The sequence below is a fragment of the Biomphalaria glabrata genome, chromosome 12 (genome assembly GCF_947242115.1).
Source record: "Biomphalaria glabrata chromosome 12, xgBioGlab47.1, whole genome shotgun sequence".
Lineage (NCBI taxonomy): Eukaryota > Metazoa > Mollusca > Gastropoda > Planorbidae > Biomphalaria > Biomphalaria glabrata.
The window spans coordinates 18,088,020-18,109,733 of NC_074722.1; the positions used below are offsets into that span (position 1 = coordinate 18,088,020).

Below are 21,714 nucleotides of genomic sequence, written 5' to 3' on the forward strand. Positions count from 1 at the left end.
CGTTTCATTCTTTTAGTTTAGTTTTTTTTTTTAAAGTCACTTCATTATTATATTTCGACTTCAAACTACTGTCTCGTTACCTAAATAATTTTGATACTTTATCTAGCAGGGCTGGAAAAAGAAATGCGAGGAAATGTCACTAGTAAAAAATAGTTGAACGAAACAAATGTCAAAAACTTCATTGAAAAGCAAAAAAAAAAAAGTTTCTCAGACGCTCAAACGAAACGTAAACGTATATGCTGACTACAAACATGTCAGTTGGAAGCTGACCACACACCATATTCTCCAGCTTTGGAAACAAAAAAAAAGCTCGTGACCCTCGTTTACAAAAAAAAAAAAAGTTGACACTGACCCACAACCGCCCGAAGGGTGTGGCCGCCAAACGAAACCCTGGTTCCTGTCCTGCATGCCGACTTCAGATTTGATGCGCTGCTCGAATATCTCAGAGACAGCATAGAGACAGGTAGCCGCTTGTTAAACAATGAGAGACTCAATTCGTTGGGTTGCAGTTTATCTCAATGTAGCGTTGAATGACATGGATGGCAGTTATTTATAGATACACCCACCCCCCTCGGACAATATGCTTAATTTTTAAGATGTCACACATCAGATCCAGACCTACGATGCAATGATTTACAGCTCCTGATTTCAGCAAATTATTCGCTGGTGACCAAGCCTCGCTCGGTTGAAAGATTTGTCAAAGAAAGTTGATTTTTATCCAAACTCATTTTTGGAAACATTTTTTGTAATGACCTTTACTTCTTGTCCAAACTCTTGAAGAGAATTATATATATAGACTGATAGAAGTTTTTTTGTTTTTTTTTTACAATGTATCAACTCTAGCACGAACTAAATGTGTCTAACGTAAAGAGTATAGGTTCAAACCTAAAGTATTACTCAATAACAAAGTTAGGGCACGACGTCACTTCCCCTCTTGTCACCTCATTCCCAAGTGCGATAAAAGACGTAAACATGTAATAGTGGACTGAGGTATTTCTTGGTATATACTCCATTCAAAACAACATTGAGTTATCTTTACAAGTTGCACTCGAGGTCAGTTCTTTCCTACAGTAGTAACTTCCTGATCTAATAATGTCAACTACGAGCGTTATCCATTTCTCAGTTCTTATCACTTTACTATGCGAATATTATTTTGTATTGATTAAATCAAGGAGTCTCACTACAGTACAATACAGGCTCTAATGACTACCTGGCAACAGATGAATAAAAACAAGGTTACAAAGACAGTTTGTGTAGAAACACAAACTCAAAATCGGCCTCCAAAGTGGTCCACCCAGGCAGGAAAAATGCAGTTTTCAATATTTTCACAAAGAATATCAGAATGAAATTCTATCAAAGACAAATGACAGAGAAGAATGGAGAAAGAAGGTTGACAGATCTTGTGTGGTGCCCCAACGGTCCAGCAGTGAATGTGATATTAGATGTGAACCTGACCTAACTGATGTCTTATAATGATTATCTAATTGGTCTAATTGTTTTGTAAAGGGTTAATCTCTTATTAAAAGCCTCAAGAAAAAGAAAACATTTCCGAAAAAAAAAATTACTTTTGATAAGAGTTTTATAGTCTTTGTGTTTTCGATACATAGTACACGTGATGATATGAAAAACTGCTTATTAATTGTTGCTTTACATTATGTTCCATGTTATATGCATACTAAATAGATTTTTTCTCTTTTAAAAAAAAGTAATTTTTTTTTTGTAAAATGTAGTAGTTAATATGACAGAACCTACTTAACTTTGTAATACAATTGTAAACAAAATTTTTTTATTGACAAAAAAGCAAAAACCATTTGAATAAATGTGTTAAAATATGGTAAATAGTTGCCTCCCTTACTAAATAGCCTCCAGTGTTTTTACTATTAATAGTAAAGAGTTGTAAAAATTGTGTATTTTTATGAAAAAACTGCTTGCATACTTGACTTTAAAAATTAGATTTTTCGCTTTCAAAAAAGAAACAAGTAGCCATTGCATCAGAACTTTGAATGGTCTAAAATATTAGGATGTCGGATTTTACCTATCTTTTCTAGTTTACGAGATCTAAACGGGATTGATAAGAGTTTTATAGTCTTTGTGTTTTCGATACATAGTACACGTGATAATATGAAAAACTGCTTATTAATTGTTGCTTTACATTATGTTCCATGTTATATGCATACTAAATAGATTTTTTCTCTTTTAAAAAAAAGTAATTTTTTTTTTGTAAAATGTAGTAGTTAATATGACAGAACCTACTTAACTTTGTAATACAATTGTAAACAAAATTTTTTTATTGACAAAAAAGCAAAAACCATTTGAATAAATGTGTTAAAATATGGTAAATAGTTGCCTCCCTTACTAAATAGCCTCCAGTGTCTTTACTATTAATAGTAAAGAGTTGTAAAAATTGTGTATTTTTATGAAAAAACTGCTTGCATACTTGACTTTAAAAATTAGATTTTTCGCTTTCAAAAAAGAAACAAGTAGCCATTGCATCAGAACTTTGAATGGTCTAAAATATTAGGATGTCGGATTTTACCTATCTTTTCTAGTTTACGAGATCTAAACGGGACTGACGTACAAACAAACCAAACAAAATTAATAGCGACTTTTCCGCTTTCGGGGCCAGTAAAAATAATCAATTAATTAATTAACTGATGGTAATTCATTATTTTGTTTGGTATCGAACAAGAGAAAGAAATCGTACTTGACAGATATTGTGGTATAAGTTGAATTTGTCCCCTTGAGGAGGCTTTAGACGTGATAGGAAAAAAAGTATTTTTCATGTTTATTTTCTTAAAAAATTAAATTTGCATAGATATGTAAATACGAAAATTTGTCAGCGTGTTTTTTTGTGTTTTTTTTTTTTTTTACCGCAATTCAAAATGTATTTATTGAAGTTAAAAGAACAAGACAAAAAATTCTTTAGAAATCCTACAGAAATTTGCTTATCTTATAAACTACAGACGTTTCTTCAAAAGAGAATATAATTACGTCCTACGCGCAGTGGCGTCACTACGGTGGGTGTCACCCGGTGCGGTCAGCTTATGGTGTCACCTCATACCCGGCCACAAAATATCTCCCTTGGTTTGTTCTTTGGTCAAACCATGAAATCTGACATTGAGCTAATTACCTACATTCATTGATAGTTAGTCAACTATAAAATGAATGTCCATTTTGTTTTAAAAAATCGTTGTTTATGACTATTACTGGATCTTCATTAAATGTATTTACATGTAAGATTAAAAATGAGAAAAACTCTTTACTTCAACATGGTTATTAGACATTAAAAAGCTTCTAAAGGAAACTGTTCAACTTTATACTGTGTTGTTTATAACGAAGAAGGAAACAATTCAAAATTTCGTAAAATACATTAAAAAATGCAAATACTATTTTTTTTATATACTTAAACTTTTAAAACGTATAAGAACCACTGGCGGATCCAGGGGGGGGGCGGTAGGGGCGATCGACCCCCCCACTCGGCCGACCCCCCCCCCCCCCCGAAGGGGGGGGGGGCGGAAGAATTTTAGTATAGAATTCACACAATTTGTATACGAATTTATTACTTATGTTAATAATATATACTAATTATTTGTATTTCAACATATTTTTAGATTATTTCGCCCCCCCCTTCTAGTATTTTGCCGATTTCGTAGGGTCGGGAGGGGGCGATGGCATCAATCCGCCCCCCTCCCCCCACCATAAACTTTCGAGTGGGGGGGGGCGGTCCTATAACAGAATCAATTAAATATCTATATGATTAAAACTTGGACAAACCAATACTTTTTATTTTTGTATTATAGTAAGAAATTACAAAATTTAAAAAAAATCTATCACTAATATAATTTATATATGCTATAAAGTAAATTCTTATATCGAGTCGCCTAACGCCAATTCTTTAATGCAAAATGCAATCATTAGCAGAAATTATAAAAGGAGCGAGGATTAATCGTTTTCATTTTACTGCCCTACCACTTTCCAGACAGAGTTTGTGTAATTTCACATGAATTAATCATAACTATTATAAGAAAGACTTTGCTTTGGAAAAGTTATAATTCAAACGAAAATTTTCAATATAACAGTCACGGTTGAGATGCCAGATAATCTTTTCCTAGTCGACTTTTTCCAACCTTTATTCTATCTCATATTTTTCTAGTTAAAATAAATTTAGGACTATAACTCACAATTTATTCCTCAATTTTATTGAATATTATTAATCGAACTTTTTTTTTCGGCGGCGATCCTCAAAGCCTTAATCTAATAATGTGGGGTATCTTATCTTTTCAAGGAACAAATCGGTTGTATTTGCAATGTATTAAGGGACGATAAATTCATATTAAAATATTTTTCCACATTATTTAAAAGGGCCTTTATAATAGTATGAAGAATGAGCTGTAGGTCAGGAGAATGCGTTATTGCAGTGAAGAATGCCAGAAAACGCTTTTAGCGTCGAGGATTCACCTCCAACCTCACTGATGAATAATAAGCTGTAGATGTCAGGAGAATGCGTTTCTGCTGTGAAAAATGCAAAAAATGCAAGAAAACGCTTTTGGCGTTGGGGCTTCGCCCCGAACCCCACTAATAAGTAATGAGCTGTAGATGTCAGGAGAATGCGTTTCTGCAGTGATAAATGCAAGAAAACGCTTTTGGCGTCGGGGCAAGCCCCGAACCCACTCATAAGTAATGAGCTGTAGATGTCAGGAGAATGCGTTTCTGCAGTGATAAATGCAAGAAAACGCTTTTGGCGTCGGGGCAAGCCCGAACCCACTCATAAGTAATGAGCAGTAGATGTCAGGAGAATGCGTTTCTGCAGTGAAAAATGCATATATATATATATATGCTGTACGCACGTTTATGCATAGGGTTAGGGTTTACTGGGCGTTAGGGTTAGGTTTTGGAAAAAAATCGCCTCCCCCAGTCCAAAGTTCTGGATCCGCCAGTGATAAGAACTAATACAAAGAATTTCAAACTTGCAATCTTATTAATAACTTCATCAAAGTCAATGTCTTTTTCATTGATAGATACGAAAGTCTTGTTTTTGTCATTTTGTCCATCTCAGTTCAATTTTAACAAAGTATTTTTCTATGACGCCATAGATCGCAAGAAGCAGTTTAAGGCGTAATAAAAATTGGAAAAAATTCTTTCAAGTCCCTACGGCGTATGAATTGTAAAAATTCAAGTAGTGCCCAGTTTCTTGAATATCCACTTCTGCTGCCTATAGATGTCTACACCGTCTTGGTATTTCTATTCAAATATATAGATATGCATACAAACAGCTACTAATTTTGAAACAAACATCAACAAAATTTCATCGGTTGTTGAAAATCAAACCACAGGCAGCACAATGATACCACATAGATGAAGTGAATGATTTACAAATCCATAAAAAAATTGCTTTTCTGATGGTTCCCAAAATTGTCTGTAATTCTCCTAGGATTCCAGACATTGTAATTTCATATTCATGACATTTCACCATCTTTATTCAATACAGCATCATTGTCAATATGATGACGAAATGCCTAATTGCTGCTTAGCTAGAAACAATGTGATATCAAGCAACCTGTTCAAGATGGTTCTTTATTTTTGTTTCTTCTTTCCTTCAATGAGAGCAATGAATTCCCAAATGTTTCAAACGTTAATGAATGATATTTATACGTAATGTTTGAAGAGAACAGTGACTATTGGTTGGCCTCCTGATACAAAGGTATTTTTTGTTAAATAGTGAATATTTAAAAAAATCTTAATAGCTGGTTCATAGCTGAAAGTACAGTTTAACGTTTTGCTTGTGATATAAAGTATATTTTAATGTTTTGGACATTGTGATGGAGTTTTCTATTGTTAAAATTGAAGATGATTACTTCCTACCCCACACCTCATGCAGGACAGCAGAAGAACGCGGCGGGCAGGGTTTAAACAATGAGATCACTGTCCGTAGCACATAATACACAACCAGTTTCGAGGATTCTAATTTACACCACAGATAACAGATTCACCAACTGCAAATTTACGCGGTCGTAAAACAAGGAGATCAAAAGTGCTGCAGAATTCAACCCATTTCATAATTCCAGAAAGGTCAAGGCTGATGAATTTCTTTCCAGAATTAAGGACGTTTGAAATAGTTCTTTATACCGGATAAGATTGACATTTACCTATTATATTACCCTATAGATATAATGCATTTGAAAAAAAGGTGCATGCACATAGCACGAGTGTCCACTAGATGGAGCTGAAAGTGTAACACACAAGTTTCACGTGATGGTGTTTGTCTGGCTACACATTACTCTGGGACTCTGAGATGGTTACAAACAAAAGCAAACACACTATAAAACAGCTAATGTTTACCTTGGTGAAATAGGAAAAGTGCAGAATGATCGGTCAAGTGATAGCGAGGGATCCATAAGTTTGAACCCAGGTAAAGACAAATATTTTTTTAAAAGTAGGCCTACTGAGTTTATCCAGCTCTAATACATATACTCTCATACAGAGTCACATACATCATCTTCATATAAAGACAAGATATATTTATACCACACCAGATTCTGCCCCGTCTCAAGATTAAACCTAAACTAGTGACTCATTTGGGCGCATCCATTGCCTATCGAGACAAAAGGAGCCATATATATATATATATACCGTAAATCGACTTCAGGACGCTGCGATTTCTTTGTTTGTTACCTTCATGTTATGTACAATGATATAAGACATTATATTTTCACCTCACGGTTTCTCAGAGTGAAGCAATCGGGTTGGTGGATCAGCGACCTACACGACGTGAGATTTATGATCTTGTGGTGTCGGTAAACAAACACCCGAAGCTTAGAAGAGATGTTTAAAAAAAAATGTTATGACTTAAAGATTTAGCGTACAGGTCCGAGATTTAACTGGTTTTATGACTAGCAGCATTGTATGGTCAGCACATTGAACACACGTGTATTCTAGCTTCATTTAGAAGTGCACGCCCTAGACTTTGCGACCGCTCATTCCTGAGGAACCCTTATTTTCAGAGCCAACATTTACCTCTCAACCAGCATACCGGACACACCCCCCCCCCTCTCCAATACTTACTAATAGTCCCACAGTTATAACAGAGACGAAGTAGCCAGCTATGACGATCCAATCGCCCCAGTGAAGCCTATCCCCGGCCATTGTTCTTTAACTTTTCAATGATACGTCAAAGAAATCAACAAGAAGAATCAATACTGTTATCGTCTTGATATCCTGAGTTATCTCCTTTTCATAACTGAGTTATCTCCCAGTATATCCTCATTCCGCAGTAATGAAGCAAATCTGAACTGGGGGCTTGAACTGTTTATCATTTAAAAGCCTAGAGCACGTTCTGTGGCCTTGCCTATTTATAGATTGGCAATATCCTGGAAGGAAAAAAAAACGTGAGGTGATTATAAATATATAGATAATGATTACTAAATGTAAACAGTGAATGCAATTATTTGGAGTAGGCTACTTTTGTTGTTTCGAACAAACACAGAGTCATTTGCTAGAAACTCAATAGAGTGGAGTACAGAACTTAGTAGACTTAGTAGGAACAATCTTTATGTAGCAGAGACTGGGTACTTACGTGGTAGGAACAATCTTTATATGACTAAGACTAAGACTGCTTTATTGATCCTTATGGAAACTTGTGATTACAAGGACTTTTTTCTCATATACAGACAACACAACAGAAACATTCCCATAAACAGAAAAGAAACACCATAAAGAGTTCATTGAGCGACGACGCACAGACATCTTGGTCCTTTTCATGTATACTGATCAACGAGTGGCGTTGATATAGTCTGACTGAGTAAGGAACGAACGAGTTTTTTTGTACCGTTTTATATAGCAGAGATTAAGAAGAAACAATCTTTAAATGCAAACCACTAATTTAGAGTTTAAAATTTCATAGGTTTACTGAAATAAGGTTATAAAAATGTTTTTCCTCAATGTATGTACCGGTATATCACAGAGCACAACTTCAATACAAATTACAATCAAACAGTTGAACACGTACAAGAGATAACAAATAAAAAAAAATGATTTATTTAAAAAAAAAAAACTGGCTTGATGCGAACTCCATTTTCTATGATTTTGTTAACGTTTTTTTTTCTTCTTTGAAACATTCCAGAGAAAGAGTGAATGTAGAAGTTCGCGTTGCTCTTACTTCAAGCAGGGTCTAGTCGTACAATACAATCATTTGATCCTAGACCTGTATGTTGTCAACTCTCTAGTTGTCTTTGTGAACCAGAACAGAGAATACGTCCGGTAGTCGGGACGGGGTTGGGGGGGGGAGCAAAGAGAAAGGGAGGGGCCAAGGAGATCCTGTTCAATGTTAAATCACAGGATAGATTTTTAAAAAATGCGATGTCAAGAAAGACAATACCTCTTGGTCACAGTCCCACTCACCGAAGTGTTTGGAATTACACTAACAGGACAATCGTCCTAATAGGACGTCATTGATGACGAGGTGTAGCTGGCATGTGTCAGATGAGATTAGATAACATGCCTTGTAGTAAACAATCAATACATCATAACCTTTCACCTCAACCCCATCGTCTCTCTGAATGCCACAGTGGATATGGATAGACACTAAAGACGTTCTGTGGTGTACTCCTGTCTTCTCAGATCTGGAGATATGGATAGACACTAAAGACGTGCTGTGGTGTACTCCTGTCTTCTCAGATCTGGAGATATGGATAGACACTAAAGACGTGCTGTGGTGTACTTCTGTCTTCTCAGATCTGGAGATATGGATAGACACTAAAGACGTACTGTGGTGTACTCCTGTCTTCTCAGATCTGGAGATATGGATAGACACTAAAGACGTACTGTGGTGTACTCCTGTCTTCTCAGATCTGGAGATATGGATAGACACTAAAGACGTACTGTGGTGTACTCCTGTCTTCTCAGATCTGGAGATATGGATAGACACTAAAGACGTGCTGTGGTGTACTCCTGTCTTCTCAGATCTGGAGATATGGATAGACACTAAAGACGTACTGTGGTGTACTCCTGTCTTCTCAGATCTGGAGATATGGATAGACACTAAAGACGTACTGTGGTGTACTCCTGTCTTCTCAGATCTGGAGATATGGATAGACACTAAAGACGTTCTGTGGTGTACTCCTGTCTTCTCAGATCTGAAGATATGGATAGACACTAAAGACATACTGTGGTGTACTCCTGTCTTCTCAGATCTGGAGATATGGATAGACACTAAAGACGTACTGTGGTGTACTCCTGTCTTTTCAGATCTGGAGATATGGATAGACACTAAAGACATACTGTGGTGTACTCCTGTTCTTCTCAGATCTGTACAAAATATATATTTCAAAACATCGCAGTCCCTTAGCTCAGGATAAGCAGGGCCTGATTTAAGTAAGTCGAGGCCCAAGGGCAGACTTTTTGTGTAGGCCCCTACACACTTTGAAAACTTTAGTAAAGATCCACTCATGAATAAAAATACTCAGTGCTTTTTTGTCACCGTACGCACCGGTACGGCGTACCGGCACCTTTTTAATGTGAAGAAAAGATTGTTACTCTTCTTGTATATTAACGTTTGTTATTAATATATTAGTGAGTACTGGCACCTATTTTTTTACAAAATAAAAGCACTGAAAATACTTCTACCTAAAAGCATTTTAGATTTTAGAATGAAGAAATAAAGCAATTTTAATTTAATCTCACTTTTTTTTAAAATAAATATTTAATAGGTATATTTAATTTTTTTTTTAAATTGTATATGTTTTGAGTTTGTGGAGGGTAAGGCCCTTGGTAGACTCACTGCCGTAAATCCGGAGCTGTACCGGTATTGACCTATTCCGAGCTACAACTCCAAGTGGACACTATCACGACATTGTTGGCGGTGAAGAGCTCCAAAGTTATCTGTTCCCTTTTAGTTGTGTCTCTAGAGAAGAGTCTTCCTAGAGCTGCTCTATTGGCTGGTGCGACTCCTCCATCCGGTTTTCTCATGAATGGCGCCATAACATTTTTTCTTTTTCAAGTATTTAGCAGATTTTCTTAATGTCAGTCTGTGCATTTGTGCACGCTGGTCTTTTCCTCCGTATTTAATTAATTCTGCTGTAGTTTGGTCCTCTCCTGGTGCTTGTGGTTCTTCATGGTTTAATTATTGAAAGAGACCCACTCCTAGACAAATAACACAACATAGCTGATACGTCTAGGAATTCGAAAAAGATCCACAATGTATAGTTTAAGAACTATTGTCTAGTCCTAGAGACTTCTCTTCTCTGTTACAGTCATTCTTCTAATGTTATAAGCACACTTTTTGTTTTTACATTTAAACTTTAAAAAAAAGGGGAGATAAAAAGAGCACGTCAGTAAATCTTCTAGTATCTCACTGCTACTGACAGCTACCACTGAACGCGATAGGCTTTATTACTGCCCTTTGTTTAACTTGGATAAGGTTCAAACACAGTTCGTAATTTTCCCCAGAGATCTAAATAATTCGGACTTCTGGGTGGACTTAGATGGACAACTAAAACCACCTGGTTTTAAATCATCAGCTCAACGAATCGAATCTTTGCATTCTCTAACATTGGACTGGCAGCTTCAGAAAGTAAACTCTATGATCAACTGGATGTTTTAATGAATGTAAAATAGTTGATTTACTTTCTGTCTTGCTGTAGACTGCGGGTGACAGCGGGGCACCTCGGTGAAATCGTCTACTATGGGGAGCGGATAGGCGACATTTAAATAGCCCGTAGTGGACTCCGTCGGTGTGTTCTAAAACAGAATGCGAAATCCAGGAGTGATGCTGGAGGTATAGAAGCACTAATTGCCATTGGACAGCTGCGCCGTGTCAGACACTTATCCATGGAAGTAGACCGCATGCCAAAGGCGATCTTCTTTGGCGAGATTAAAGGAAGACGGTCTAACACAGCTGCCCCGTAAGCGCTATAAAGTTCCACTCAGGAACCACTTCGCTTTCACTAGCATAGAGGAAAGTAACTAGCAGCAGATGGCCTCTGAAAAAGACAGTGGAGAGCTCCCGCCGCCCGCACTAGATGCAAAAAATGTACAGGTCACAACTGGGTTTGCATAGTCATATACACTGCACTCATCCTTAGTCTTTGGATTCAAAGACATTGCCATTATTAGTATTATACAATATATTAACAAGATATTTGAATATTTATAGAGAAAGTTGAATCTTTGACTCAATCTATGGTCAGATTTTTTGTTTGTTGCTTTCTTCGGATTACGACTTCACTTACTAGATTTTGTTGTTTGCACAAATTTCAAAACTATTGAACTATTGAATCCTAGTGAAAACAAAATACGCGAGTCCAATGGAGCTACTAGGAAGGAGGCAGCACCGGTCATTACTGTGAGGGACATTCGAAGTACAGCACTCACGTCTTTTCGTGGACATTTGTTTTAGGAGCGAACAATCTGTAACGAACAATCTATAACGAACAATCTATAACGAACAATCTATAACGAACAATCTGTAGAGACAGTCACATTTTCTTAAAGTAGTACGTTTCGTGATTTTGCATTTGTAAAGCTGGCACTGCAACGTCACTCAACGCTCTTGTCTCATTGCATCTCTCCGATTGGTCAAAATGAATTATAGTTGATATTTTAAGCATTGTTTTGATATCCATTTTGGGTTTCCCCTATGGTCTGGGGCCCAGGGTGATTGCCCTCTCTGTCCTCTTTTCGGTACGCCACCAACGTAACTTCATATACTTCAATACATATTTGTCTCCCCTAGTAAGGGAAGATAATTATGACATAATACACCACACCTAAGTCAATATAAAGAAAGACTTATAAATTATAACAGCTCCATTTTTCTACCTCCATATATGCCTTTGATACATATATATTTAACTTTCTGTTTATAACCATGTCTTTGATTTATATCCCTTACATAATGCTATTTTAATGACTCGAAACATGTAAATACAGTTGCACCAAGAAGTAATACTTTCAGAAGCGGAGAAAAAAGGCTGGATCATTACAGGGCGACCGCACCATACATCACAGTGTAATAATATCTAGTGTTATCTTATAAATTATTGACGTTCCTTCAAAAGATAAGATAACGTATCCAAGTGTTAATTTTAATTAGAGATTTCAAGTTGTAGGTTTTCCTGGCTGACTCAAGGAACCCGTTCCATGTTCCAATGGCTTTAAGGAAGACTGAGCTTTTGTACGAATCTGTTCTAGCATATGGAATAATATTTCTTTGTGACTTTCAGCATTTAAGTAGGTTGTGTTTTGTATTTTAAAACTATGATTTAATGTTTTATGTATTATTGTTACGGCACTTTACCCATTACCAAGCTAATATCTACTCATCTGTCTGTCTGTCTTTCTGTCTGTCTCGGATCAAATTGAAACATTCCACATGTATTTATTGTAAGACACACAAATAAATAACGTCAATGAAATGAGAACAATGAACACAGACAGTCAGAAGGAAATCCACGAACGCGAGAGTTGAAAGAATCCATTGATTTTCTCATTTGTTATACATTCCACATCTTTTGTTTGTCTTCATTCAAATGACGAAATAAACTTTGAAATATCTTCCAACAGATAGACTTATAGGTCATCAGGTAATCATTTCTTGATTTACTTACCAGTTGATATCAAGTTAACAAATAAAAAAAGGATAATGTTGAAAAATACAAAAAATTATCCGCCCCTGCATGGATATAAGATCTCGATCAAGATGTTTGGAATTTACCCTTTTAAAAGATTAGCAACTATTTATGGTCCTCAAGGGGAGGGGCATAGATCTATACACACTCAACAGAGCACTGGCACCCATTTTTATATAGTTTATTACAGTTCTAAAACTGTTTTTCCGAAGGTAAATAAAAAAATAGATAAAGCTAAAGAAATAGTTAGTACAATTTATTAGGTGTTATTTAGTAATTGAGTAAACTTGCCAAGCGATATAACATTACCTTTTATAGTGTAATTTAGTTGTTTAGATAGAAACATTCATTTTCATTCATACACTGGTTAACTGATTCATTTAGTCACTACTTATTCTTCTAATTAAAGGACTTTTATTGCTGAACTTGACAAATATTTGACAGACTTATAGTCCCCTAACAAATCGTTAACGACAACTGGTTCAATTACACCTAGTTCACAGACAACTGGTTCACCCGACATATGGTTCACCCGACATATGGTTCACCCGACATATGGTTCACAGTCAGCTAGTTCAAAGACAATTGGTTCACCCTGTGACAGGTGGGGAAATGTGACGTGTGTTTGGCACGTTTTATGTCTAGGGGATGATTATTTTTGAAAGCAATCACACCCCCACTTATCAGCATATGAATCGGGAGCAGACACGCAACGAGACAAAGCAATGAAAGATGGATACAACAAAAGTTAAAATAAAGGATATTTATTTACATAAATATACATATAATAATAAAAAGGGGGAGGGTTTGCATCTATCTCTAGTATATTCTATGTTTAATCATCACTCTTGCACCTAATAAGAGAGTATGTCGCTTTGTCCTCTGACTTAGCTGGTATTCCTGTTGATGTCGCAGCTGGCTGTGTCCTGGCTTGAGGTTCTGCAGCTGGAGGTGGCGCTCTAGCGGATAGAGGGACGCCGGTGATATAGTTCTTGTGGAGTCTCAATCCCAAGTTCTAGTATCTGTAGTGGGCACAGTATGGCGGGTGGCCGGATACCGTGGGCACAAGGTTACTGCGGGCAGAGCTGATCTGCCGTGGGCAGTGTGAGTTGCAGAGGGTTGGCGTAGCTATGACGTCTCGCACAGATCTGACTCTGTAGGGACGTCGCGCCTAATAGCTTGACAGGTGGGCTGTCGAATAGGCGGGCAATGCCGATAGCGCCAAGTAGTAGAGTTGAGTAGATCTCAGTAGGCAAATGCAGCGCTGAATAGCACTAAGCACAACTGCAGGTAAATGATCCGATAAATAGGCAGACACCTGAGGGAGGCTGCGGATAAATAAAGACAAGTTAGGACATATCTCTCATACATCTTATCGATGCCCTCGACTGAGGTGCATTCGTCAGATTGGTAAAATTGCTTTAGAGCATAAAGGGGAGATGATGACAAATGGGATTTGGAAAATAGATGGCAGATGGTAGCATTATATAAATGTACATAAAAGGGGAAATAATAATATCAAATAAACAACACAGGTGGATAGAGAAAGAAAAAAGGGGGGGGGGGTTTGAATTGGGCGGTGTCAGCGATCCTGACGGTATGTTTACATATGACCGTCGATCGAGAACAATAGAGCGCGCTTGAATGGAGAGGATGTCCGTTCAAGGGGTGCAACTCTCGTTAGAGTAAAATGAGTAAAGGGGAGATAATTCATTACAGGGGGGGATAACTCATATCTCCTTTCTAAGCGCAATATTAGTGCGATAGTGAAATTATCAAGGCTGTCAACCGAGATAAAGGAAATAAAATAAGGTGTACAAATATATACATAGTTGCATCAACTATCAATTGAGCAACGTAGCATTAATAGAGTAATGCAATACATAAATAAATACATAGGACATGTTTATGTTTTCTACTTACGCCAGTGAGAAATACACAATGCACTAATTAAATATAAATGAACTAAGCAAAATACACATGATAATATCCAAAGGAAATATACACAGAGGAATTAAGATGGAACTTGTGATTAAGTTCGGCTTACCACCAGGTATTCCTCTAGGAGAAAGAATGTATGAAGTAGTCCAGACTCGATAGCTCAGCTCGTATGAGAATGAAAGAGGGTCTGGCCCGATTTAATTTACTTTATATATGCCTGGGAAATGTGGGACACAGGAAATGTCCTAGGCTAAGAATTAGCTTACACGTGGGTGAAGTCCGACAAGAGTCACACCTTGGAGTACCACGCGGTGTATTGACCAGGGTAATCTCTTAGATCAAAGAGAGACGTGAGAGAAAGGGGGGGGGGGAGAAGGATTAGCTTGCATTCAAACCAAGGCGGTGTCAACCGCGACCGTCAGTCAGACATCCGGCGGATAAGACAAAGGAGATAGTGTGATTATCTTTCCCCGATCAAGGGCAGATAAATGAAAGGACTGGCCTAGTTTTCTCCAAGGTGGTGGACTAAGTCTAGCCTGGTATAGAGGAAAAGGTGGGGCGGGTGGAGAATTTAGGGGTAGGATGGTGAAATAATCAAAATAAAATAAATAAATAATGAAAAATAATAATTAATGCTGTGATAAATTTGAGTGACTCTGACAGCGAGTTTTTGACTTGTCACATACGCCGCCGCCAAGATGGATCTATCGCAGAAAGATCCATAAAGTGCGAGCAGACTGATGTCACTCTAACTTTAAGATCAGTTGTTATCACAGCATTAGAAAAAAAAATCTGGAAAAATAAAGGGGTAGCCATGCCAGGAGGAGAGTCTGTCCAAGTCTGTCTGTTGTCTACTTCCTGTCCCCGAGTACGTAGTCACCTGGGTGAAACATGTGGGGTTGCTTGGGAGAGTAGATTGGGCGATTGGGTGAGTAATAATTCCTTCCTGGGGCGGATTGGGGAGCGTGATTAGGGCTTAGGTGGGGTGCCCAAGACACGTGTGCACGTTGGGACTTACCTCCGAAGCCGCTGTGAGGCGCTTCTTCACGAGAGTAAGTAGTCAGCTTACCTCGGTATCGTCTGACACGATCAATGTCAGGGAAGAGTGGCCTGATAAAGAATGCGGAGTTCTGCCTGAGAACGTCCCCACGAGTGCGATAATCTGGCTTATATCGTGGCTTCCTGACACGGTTAATGCCAGGGGAAGGTTGATATTGAGTGGTGGCTGAGAAGCCATGGGGAGATGTGTTTTCACGAGCGCGGGGGTTCGGCTTACCTCGTGTCTTCCTGACACTATCAATGCCAGGGGAAGGTTGATTTGGAATGGTGGCTGAGAAGCCATGAAAAGGAGTGAGTCCACGAGAGCAAGGGTTCGTCTTACCTCGGGGCATTCTGACGCTGTCAACGTAAGAGGAATGTTGCTTAATTTTGGCTGAGTAGCCTGGGTCAAGTTGACCCTCACGAGCGCGGGCATACGACTTAACTCGTGACTTCCTAGCAGTGTCAATGCCAGGGCAGTGTGGTTTGAGCTTCGCTGATGAGTCAGGACCTGGCGGGTGAGTGTGGCGACCAGGGCTTCCAACCTGCTGGTTGCGGCCACCTCTCTGCTTCGTCGATCTACCGACGGGCAGAGAGAAGTATGGTTTGTTGACTACTCCAAGAGGGACATATTTGGAGCCTAGAATGAAGTCATATACTGGCGTGTCCATGACGGCGGCGTCGATGGTGCCATGTACGTATCTGCACTCCACGTGCACCCTCGCGACAGGTAGAACCTGCGGAGGAGTGCCACGGTCAATAGACTGGATTGTCACTGTTCCACCAGTGAGATCCGATGGGTCAATCAGCTTCTTATTTATAACCGCGCCGAACGAGCAGCCTGAGTCGTAAAGGCCCAAGACTTCAACACCGTTGGCCAGAATGTTCTCTACTCCCGGGGGAGAAGAGGTGGGGCGAGGTGGCACGGGTGGGAGTTCTGGTTGGCCGAGATCAATGGCAGTGGGTTGAGGAGCCACGGCTATCGTGGAGACGAAGTATGTGTCCTCCTCCGGTTGGTCAGAAGGATCGATCGCGGAGGGTTGAGAGACTGGCGTCACCGTAGATAGGGTCCGTGGGGCCTGCTGCTGCCGTTGTGGAGTGGGTCTACTGTCACGCGCGCTATGACGTGAGTCACGCTGAGAGTAGTTAGCCTGGTTATAGCGAGACAGGTGGTTGGGGCGGTTACTGTGGTTATTAGGGGCTGATTGCCGGCCTGGTGCCTGGTTGTGCTGGGGAGTTTTAGGAGCAAGGTTGGACTGAGCAGGAGAAGTTGGTTGGTCTATTTGCTGGTCTGTCGCGGTTGCTTTGCCTTTTAAGTCCTTACGGGCGTTCAAGTACCGGTCAGCGGCGGAAGCTATGTCAGCGGGTGCAGTTGCTTGTTGCTCCTTGACATAAACTCTGACCTCTGGGGACATGCATTCTAACAGCTGCTCAGAGAGTACGAGGCATGCTAGGCCATCAAAAGTCTCTGGCAATTGGCTGAGAGCGTGCCACCTGACAAGGTACTTGTCCAGCCTTTCGCAGAGGTTGCCGTAAGTCTCTCTGCGTTCGAGGCGGGAACTTCTGAACTTTTTGTGGTAGGCCTCGGCGGTCAACTCGAACTGGACGAGTAGCGCCTGTTTGAGGGCTGGGTAGTCCTCTCGCCGGCCGGAGGGAAGTTTGGAGTAAACCTCGTAGGCTTTGCCTCGGAGGCATTGGGATAGCCGGAAGCACCATTTCTCCTCTGGCAGACCGTAAAAGCGTGCTACTTCCTCAAAACGGACAAGATAAACTTCGATGTTCTCTGTCTTGTCGTCGAAGTGCTCCATTGGCATGTGGGGTAGACCGTTCAAGGAACTTTGAATGGATGCTGGGCTAGCCGGGCGAGAGTCGGAAGAAGCCTGGCGGGCGGCCTCGTTCTCCTTGTCCGCGGCTATCTTTTCTCTCGCCGTTATTTGTTGCTCTCTTTCTCGCTCTGTGACTTCTTTAGCGATAGCTATTTCAGCTTCCTTTCTTTCTCTTTCTCTGGCAATAGCTATTTCAGCTTCCTTTCTTTCTCTTTCTTTAGCGGTGTCTGTTTCCCTTCTCTCCCTTTCCATAGCTATTTCATGCTCCCTTGCTAATCTTCTTTCTTCTTTTTCGTCTTCTTTCTCCTTTCTTTTTTCTTCCTTTTCGTCTTCCACTCTTTTTTCTTCCTTTTCGTCTTCCTTTCTTCTGAGCGCCTCAAATTGTGCTCTCACATATTCTTTCCGTTCTGCCTCATCGTCAAATATGGTGGCTGCGAAATCCTTCAATTCAGCTAATTTCTGCTTCATGTCAGAGTCCGCTTTCGAGCGTGTGCCGCTGGCCATAGTGATGAGGGGTGGGTAATGAGAGGTATTAGGATGGTGGAGGGGCCGATAGAATGGATAATAGGATTGAGCTAGAATTAAAGAAAGTGGGTTAGCGAAAGTGAGTCGCTGGTTATAGGAAGGAGTGCAAAAGGAATGTGGTGTCTGCCTACGTTAATCACAAGGTTCCTGCAAGAAAATATTACACATGAAATGCATAATAGTAATAAATAAAATATGACAGAAGTGACACTCTTGTTAATGCGAAGTGATGATACTTATAAATATTTTTAGAAAAAATATTGATAGGAAATTTAGTTATTGCTGCCTGTTCGTGCCTGCTGTGCTAATGGGTTAAATCCACGGACGGGCTCGCCAAAATGTGACAGGTGGGGAAATGTGACGTGTGTTTGGCACGTTTTATGTCTAGGGGATGATTATTTTTGAAAGCAATCACACCCCCACTTATCAGCATATGAATCGGGAGCAGACACGCAACGAGACAAAGCAATGAAAGATGGATACAACAAAAGTTAAAATAAAGGATATTTATTTACATAAATATACATATAATAATAAAAAGGGGGAGGGTTTGCATCTATCTCTAGTATATTCTATGTTTAATCATCACTCTTGCACCTAATAAGAGAGTATGTCGCTTTGTCCTCTGACTTAGCTGGTATTCCTGTTGATGTCGCAGCTGGCTGTGTCCTGGCTTGAGGTTCTGCAGCTGGAGGTGGCGCTCTAGCGGATAGAGGGACGCCGGTGATATAGTTCTTGTGGAGTCTCAATCCCAAGTTCTAGTATCTGTAGTGGGCACAGTATGGCGGGTGGCCGGATACCGTGGGCACAAGGTTACTGCGGGCAGAGCTGATCTGCCGTGGGCAGTGTGAGTTGCAGAGGGTTGGCGTAGCTATGACGTCTCGCACAGATCTGACTCTGTAGGGACGTCGCGCCTAATAGCTTGACAGGTGGGCTGTCGAATAGGCGGGCAATGCCGATAGCGCCAAGTAGTAGAGTTGAGTAGATCTCAGTAGGCAAATGCAGCGCTGAATAGCACTAAGCACAACTGCAGGTAAATGATCCGATAAATAGGCAGACACCTGAGGGAGGCTGCGGATAAATAAAGACAAGTTAGGACATATCTCTCATACATCTTATCGATGCCCTCGACTGAGGTGCATTCGTCAGATTGGTAAAATTGCTTTAGAGCATAAAGGGGAGATGATGACAAATGGGATTTGGAAAATAGATGGCAGATGGTAGCATTATATAAATGTACATAAAAGGGGAAATAATAATATCAAATAAACAACACAGGTGGATAGAGAAAGAAAAAAGGGGGGGGGGTTTGAATTGGGCGGTGTCAGCGATCCTGACGGTATGTTTACATATGACCGTCGATCGAGAACAATAGAGCGCGCTTGAATGGAGAGGATGTCCGTTCAAGGGGTGCAACTCTCGTTAGAGTAAAATGAGTAAAGGGGAGATAATTCATTACAGGGGGGATAACTCATATCTCCTTTCTAAGCGCAATATTAGTGCGATAGTGAAATTATCAAGGCTGTCAACCGAGATAAAGGAAATAAAATAAGGTGTACAAATATATACATAGTTGCATCAACTATCAATTGAGCAACGTAGCATTAATAGAGTAATGCAATACATAAATAAATACATAGGACATGTTTATGTTTTCTACTTACGCCAGTGAGAAATACACAATGCACTAATTAAATATAAATGAACTAAGCAAAATACACATGATAATATCCAAAGGAAATATACACAGAGGAATTAAGATGGAACTTGTGATTAAGTTCGGCTTACCACCAGGTATTCCTCTAGGAGAAAGAATGTATGAAGTAGTCCAGACTCGATAGCTCAGCTCGTATGAGAATGAAAGAGGGTCTGGCCCGATTTAATTTACTTTATATATGCCTGGGAAATGTGGGACACAGGAAATGTCCTAGGCTAAGAATTAGCTTACACGTGGGTGAAGTCCGACAAGAGTCACACCTTGGAGTACCACGCGGTGTATTGACCAGGGTAATCTCTTAGATCAAAGAGAGACGTGAGAGAAAGGGGGGGGGGGAGAAGGATTAGCTTGCATTCAAACCAAGGCGGTGTCAACCGCGACCGTCAGTCAGACATCCGGCGGATAAGACAAAGGAGATAGTGTGATTATCTTTCCCCGATCAAGGGCAGATAAATGAAAGGACTGGCCTAGTTTTCTCCAAGGTGGTGGACTAAGTCTAGCCTGGTATAGAGGAAAAGGTGGGGCGGGTGGAGAATTTAGGGGTAGGATGGTGAAATAATCAAAATAAAATAAATAAATAATGAAAAATAATAATTAATGCTGTGATAAATTTGAGTGACTCTGACAGCGAGTTTTTGACTTGTCACACACCCGACATATGGTTCACCCGACATATGGTTCACAGACAGCTAGTTCAAAGACAATTGGTTCACCCGACATATGGTTCACAGACAGCTAGTTCAAAGACAATTGGTTCACCCGACATATGGTTCACCCGACATATGGTTCACAGACAGCTCGTTCACAGACAATTGGTTCACCCGACATATGGTTCACCCGACAAATCGTTCACAGACAATTGGTTGACCGACAAAGACACTCGGATTTGTCCCATTCTTGTGTCTCGAGTTAGCATTTTTTTCTCTTTAGAAATATAATATGTATCCATCCTCTGAATATACTTTTAATGTAACCAAATTAAACACGCGACCAGAATATGAACAATATGTCGGTGAACTAATTGTACGTGAAGCCATTGTCGGTGAGCCGTTTGTCAGTGAGCCGTTTGCCAGTGAGCCGTTTGTCAATGAGCCGTTTGTTAGTGAGCCGTTTGGTTTGTCAGTGAGCCGTTTGTCAGTGAGCCGTTTGGTTTGTCAGTGAGCCGTTTGTCAGTGAGCCGTTTGTCAGTGAGCCGTTTGGTTTGTCAGTGAGCCGTTTGTCGGTGAGCCGTTTGTCAGTGAGCCGTTTGTCAGTGAGCCGTTTGCCAGTGAGCCGTTTGTCAATGAGCCGTTTGTCAGTGAGCCGTTTGGTTTGTCAGTGAGCCGTTTGTCAGTGAGCCGTTTGTCAGTGAGCCGTTTGGTTTGTCAGTGAGCCGTTTGTCGGTGAGCCGTTTGTCAGTGAGCCGTTTGTCAGTGAGCCGTTTGTCAGTGAGCCGTTTGTCAGTGAGCTGTTTGTCGGTGAGCTGTTTGTCAGTGAGCCGTTTGTCAGTGAGCCGTTTGTCAGTGAGCCGTTTGTCAGTGAGCTGTTTGTCGGTGAGCTGTTTGTCAGTGAGCCGTTTCTCGGTGAACTACAGAGCAATAATACTTAACATTAATAGTCGCATCCGTACTCCGATAAGACAAAGATAATGAGGTCTTTAAACATGCTTTTGACATTTATAATACACACAAAATGTCCTTCAAAATTATCCCGTGTAGTCACGATATGACATTTAATTAAACTAAGCAAAAAGAACAGTTATTCAATCTATATGTTCGTTCCTATTCAAATAATGAAGTTCCTATTAAAGTAGTGCAATGACTTTATGAATATACAATGCGAATGATTTTTAAAAAAGGATAGAGTTTTCAAAGGTTTTAAATGCATTAAAAATGACTCACATATCCGAGTATTGCTGTGAGACTCCCATTGTAAATATGCAGACTAGACATATGACCCTAACAACAAGACTGAGTGGGCAGACGGACCAAGTCATGTGTGGGAGACTTGCTTTTACCTGCGAGGCCAAGGTGAAACAGCTGTCATACTTAGGCCACACTTAACG

The 21,714-nt window shown here is 39.9% G+C and overlaps 1 protein-coding gene across 3 annotated transcripts in view; it reads right to left on the reverse strand.

The window, feature by feature from the left end:
* LOC106072435 (sodium/glucose cotransporter 4-like) overlaps positions 1-21,714 on the reverse strand; it is a 49,461-nt gene that overhangs the window by 17,152 nt on the left and 10,595 nt on the right. The window contains exons 1-2 of one of the 3 annotated variants that reach the window (XM_056006385.1): positions 21,551-21,707; positions 7,063-7,367 (exon numbers count right to left, since the gene is read on the reverse strand). In XM_056006385.1, the coding sequence (XP_055862360.1) occupies positions 7,063-7,143 (81 nt within the window). In that variant the 5' untranslated portion in view covers positions 7,144-7,367; positions 21,551-21,707. Of the gene's footprint in view, positions 1-7,062; positions 7,368-11,225; positions 11,247-21,550; positions 21,708-21,714 lie in introns of those variants that run through there. The other 2 variants (XM_056006386.1, XM_056006384.1) reach the window with 2 other exon arrangements.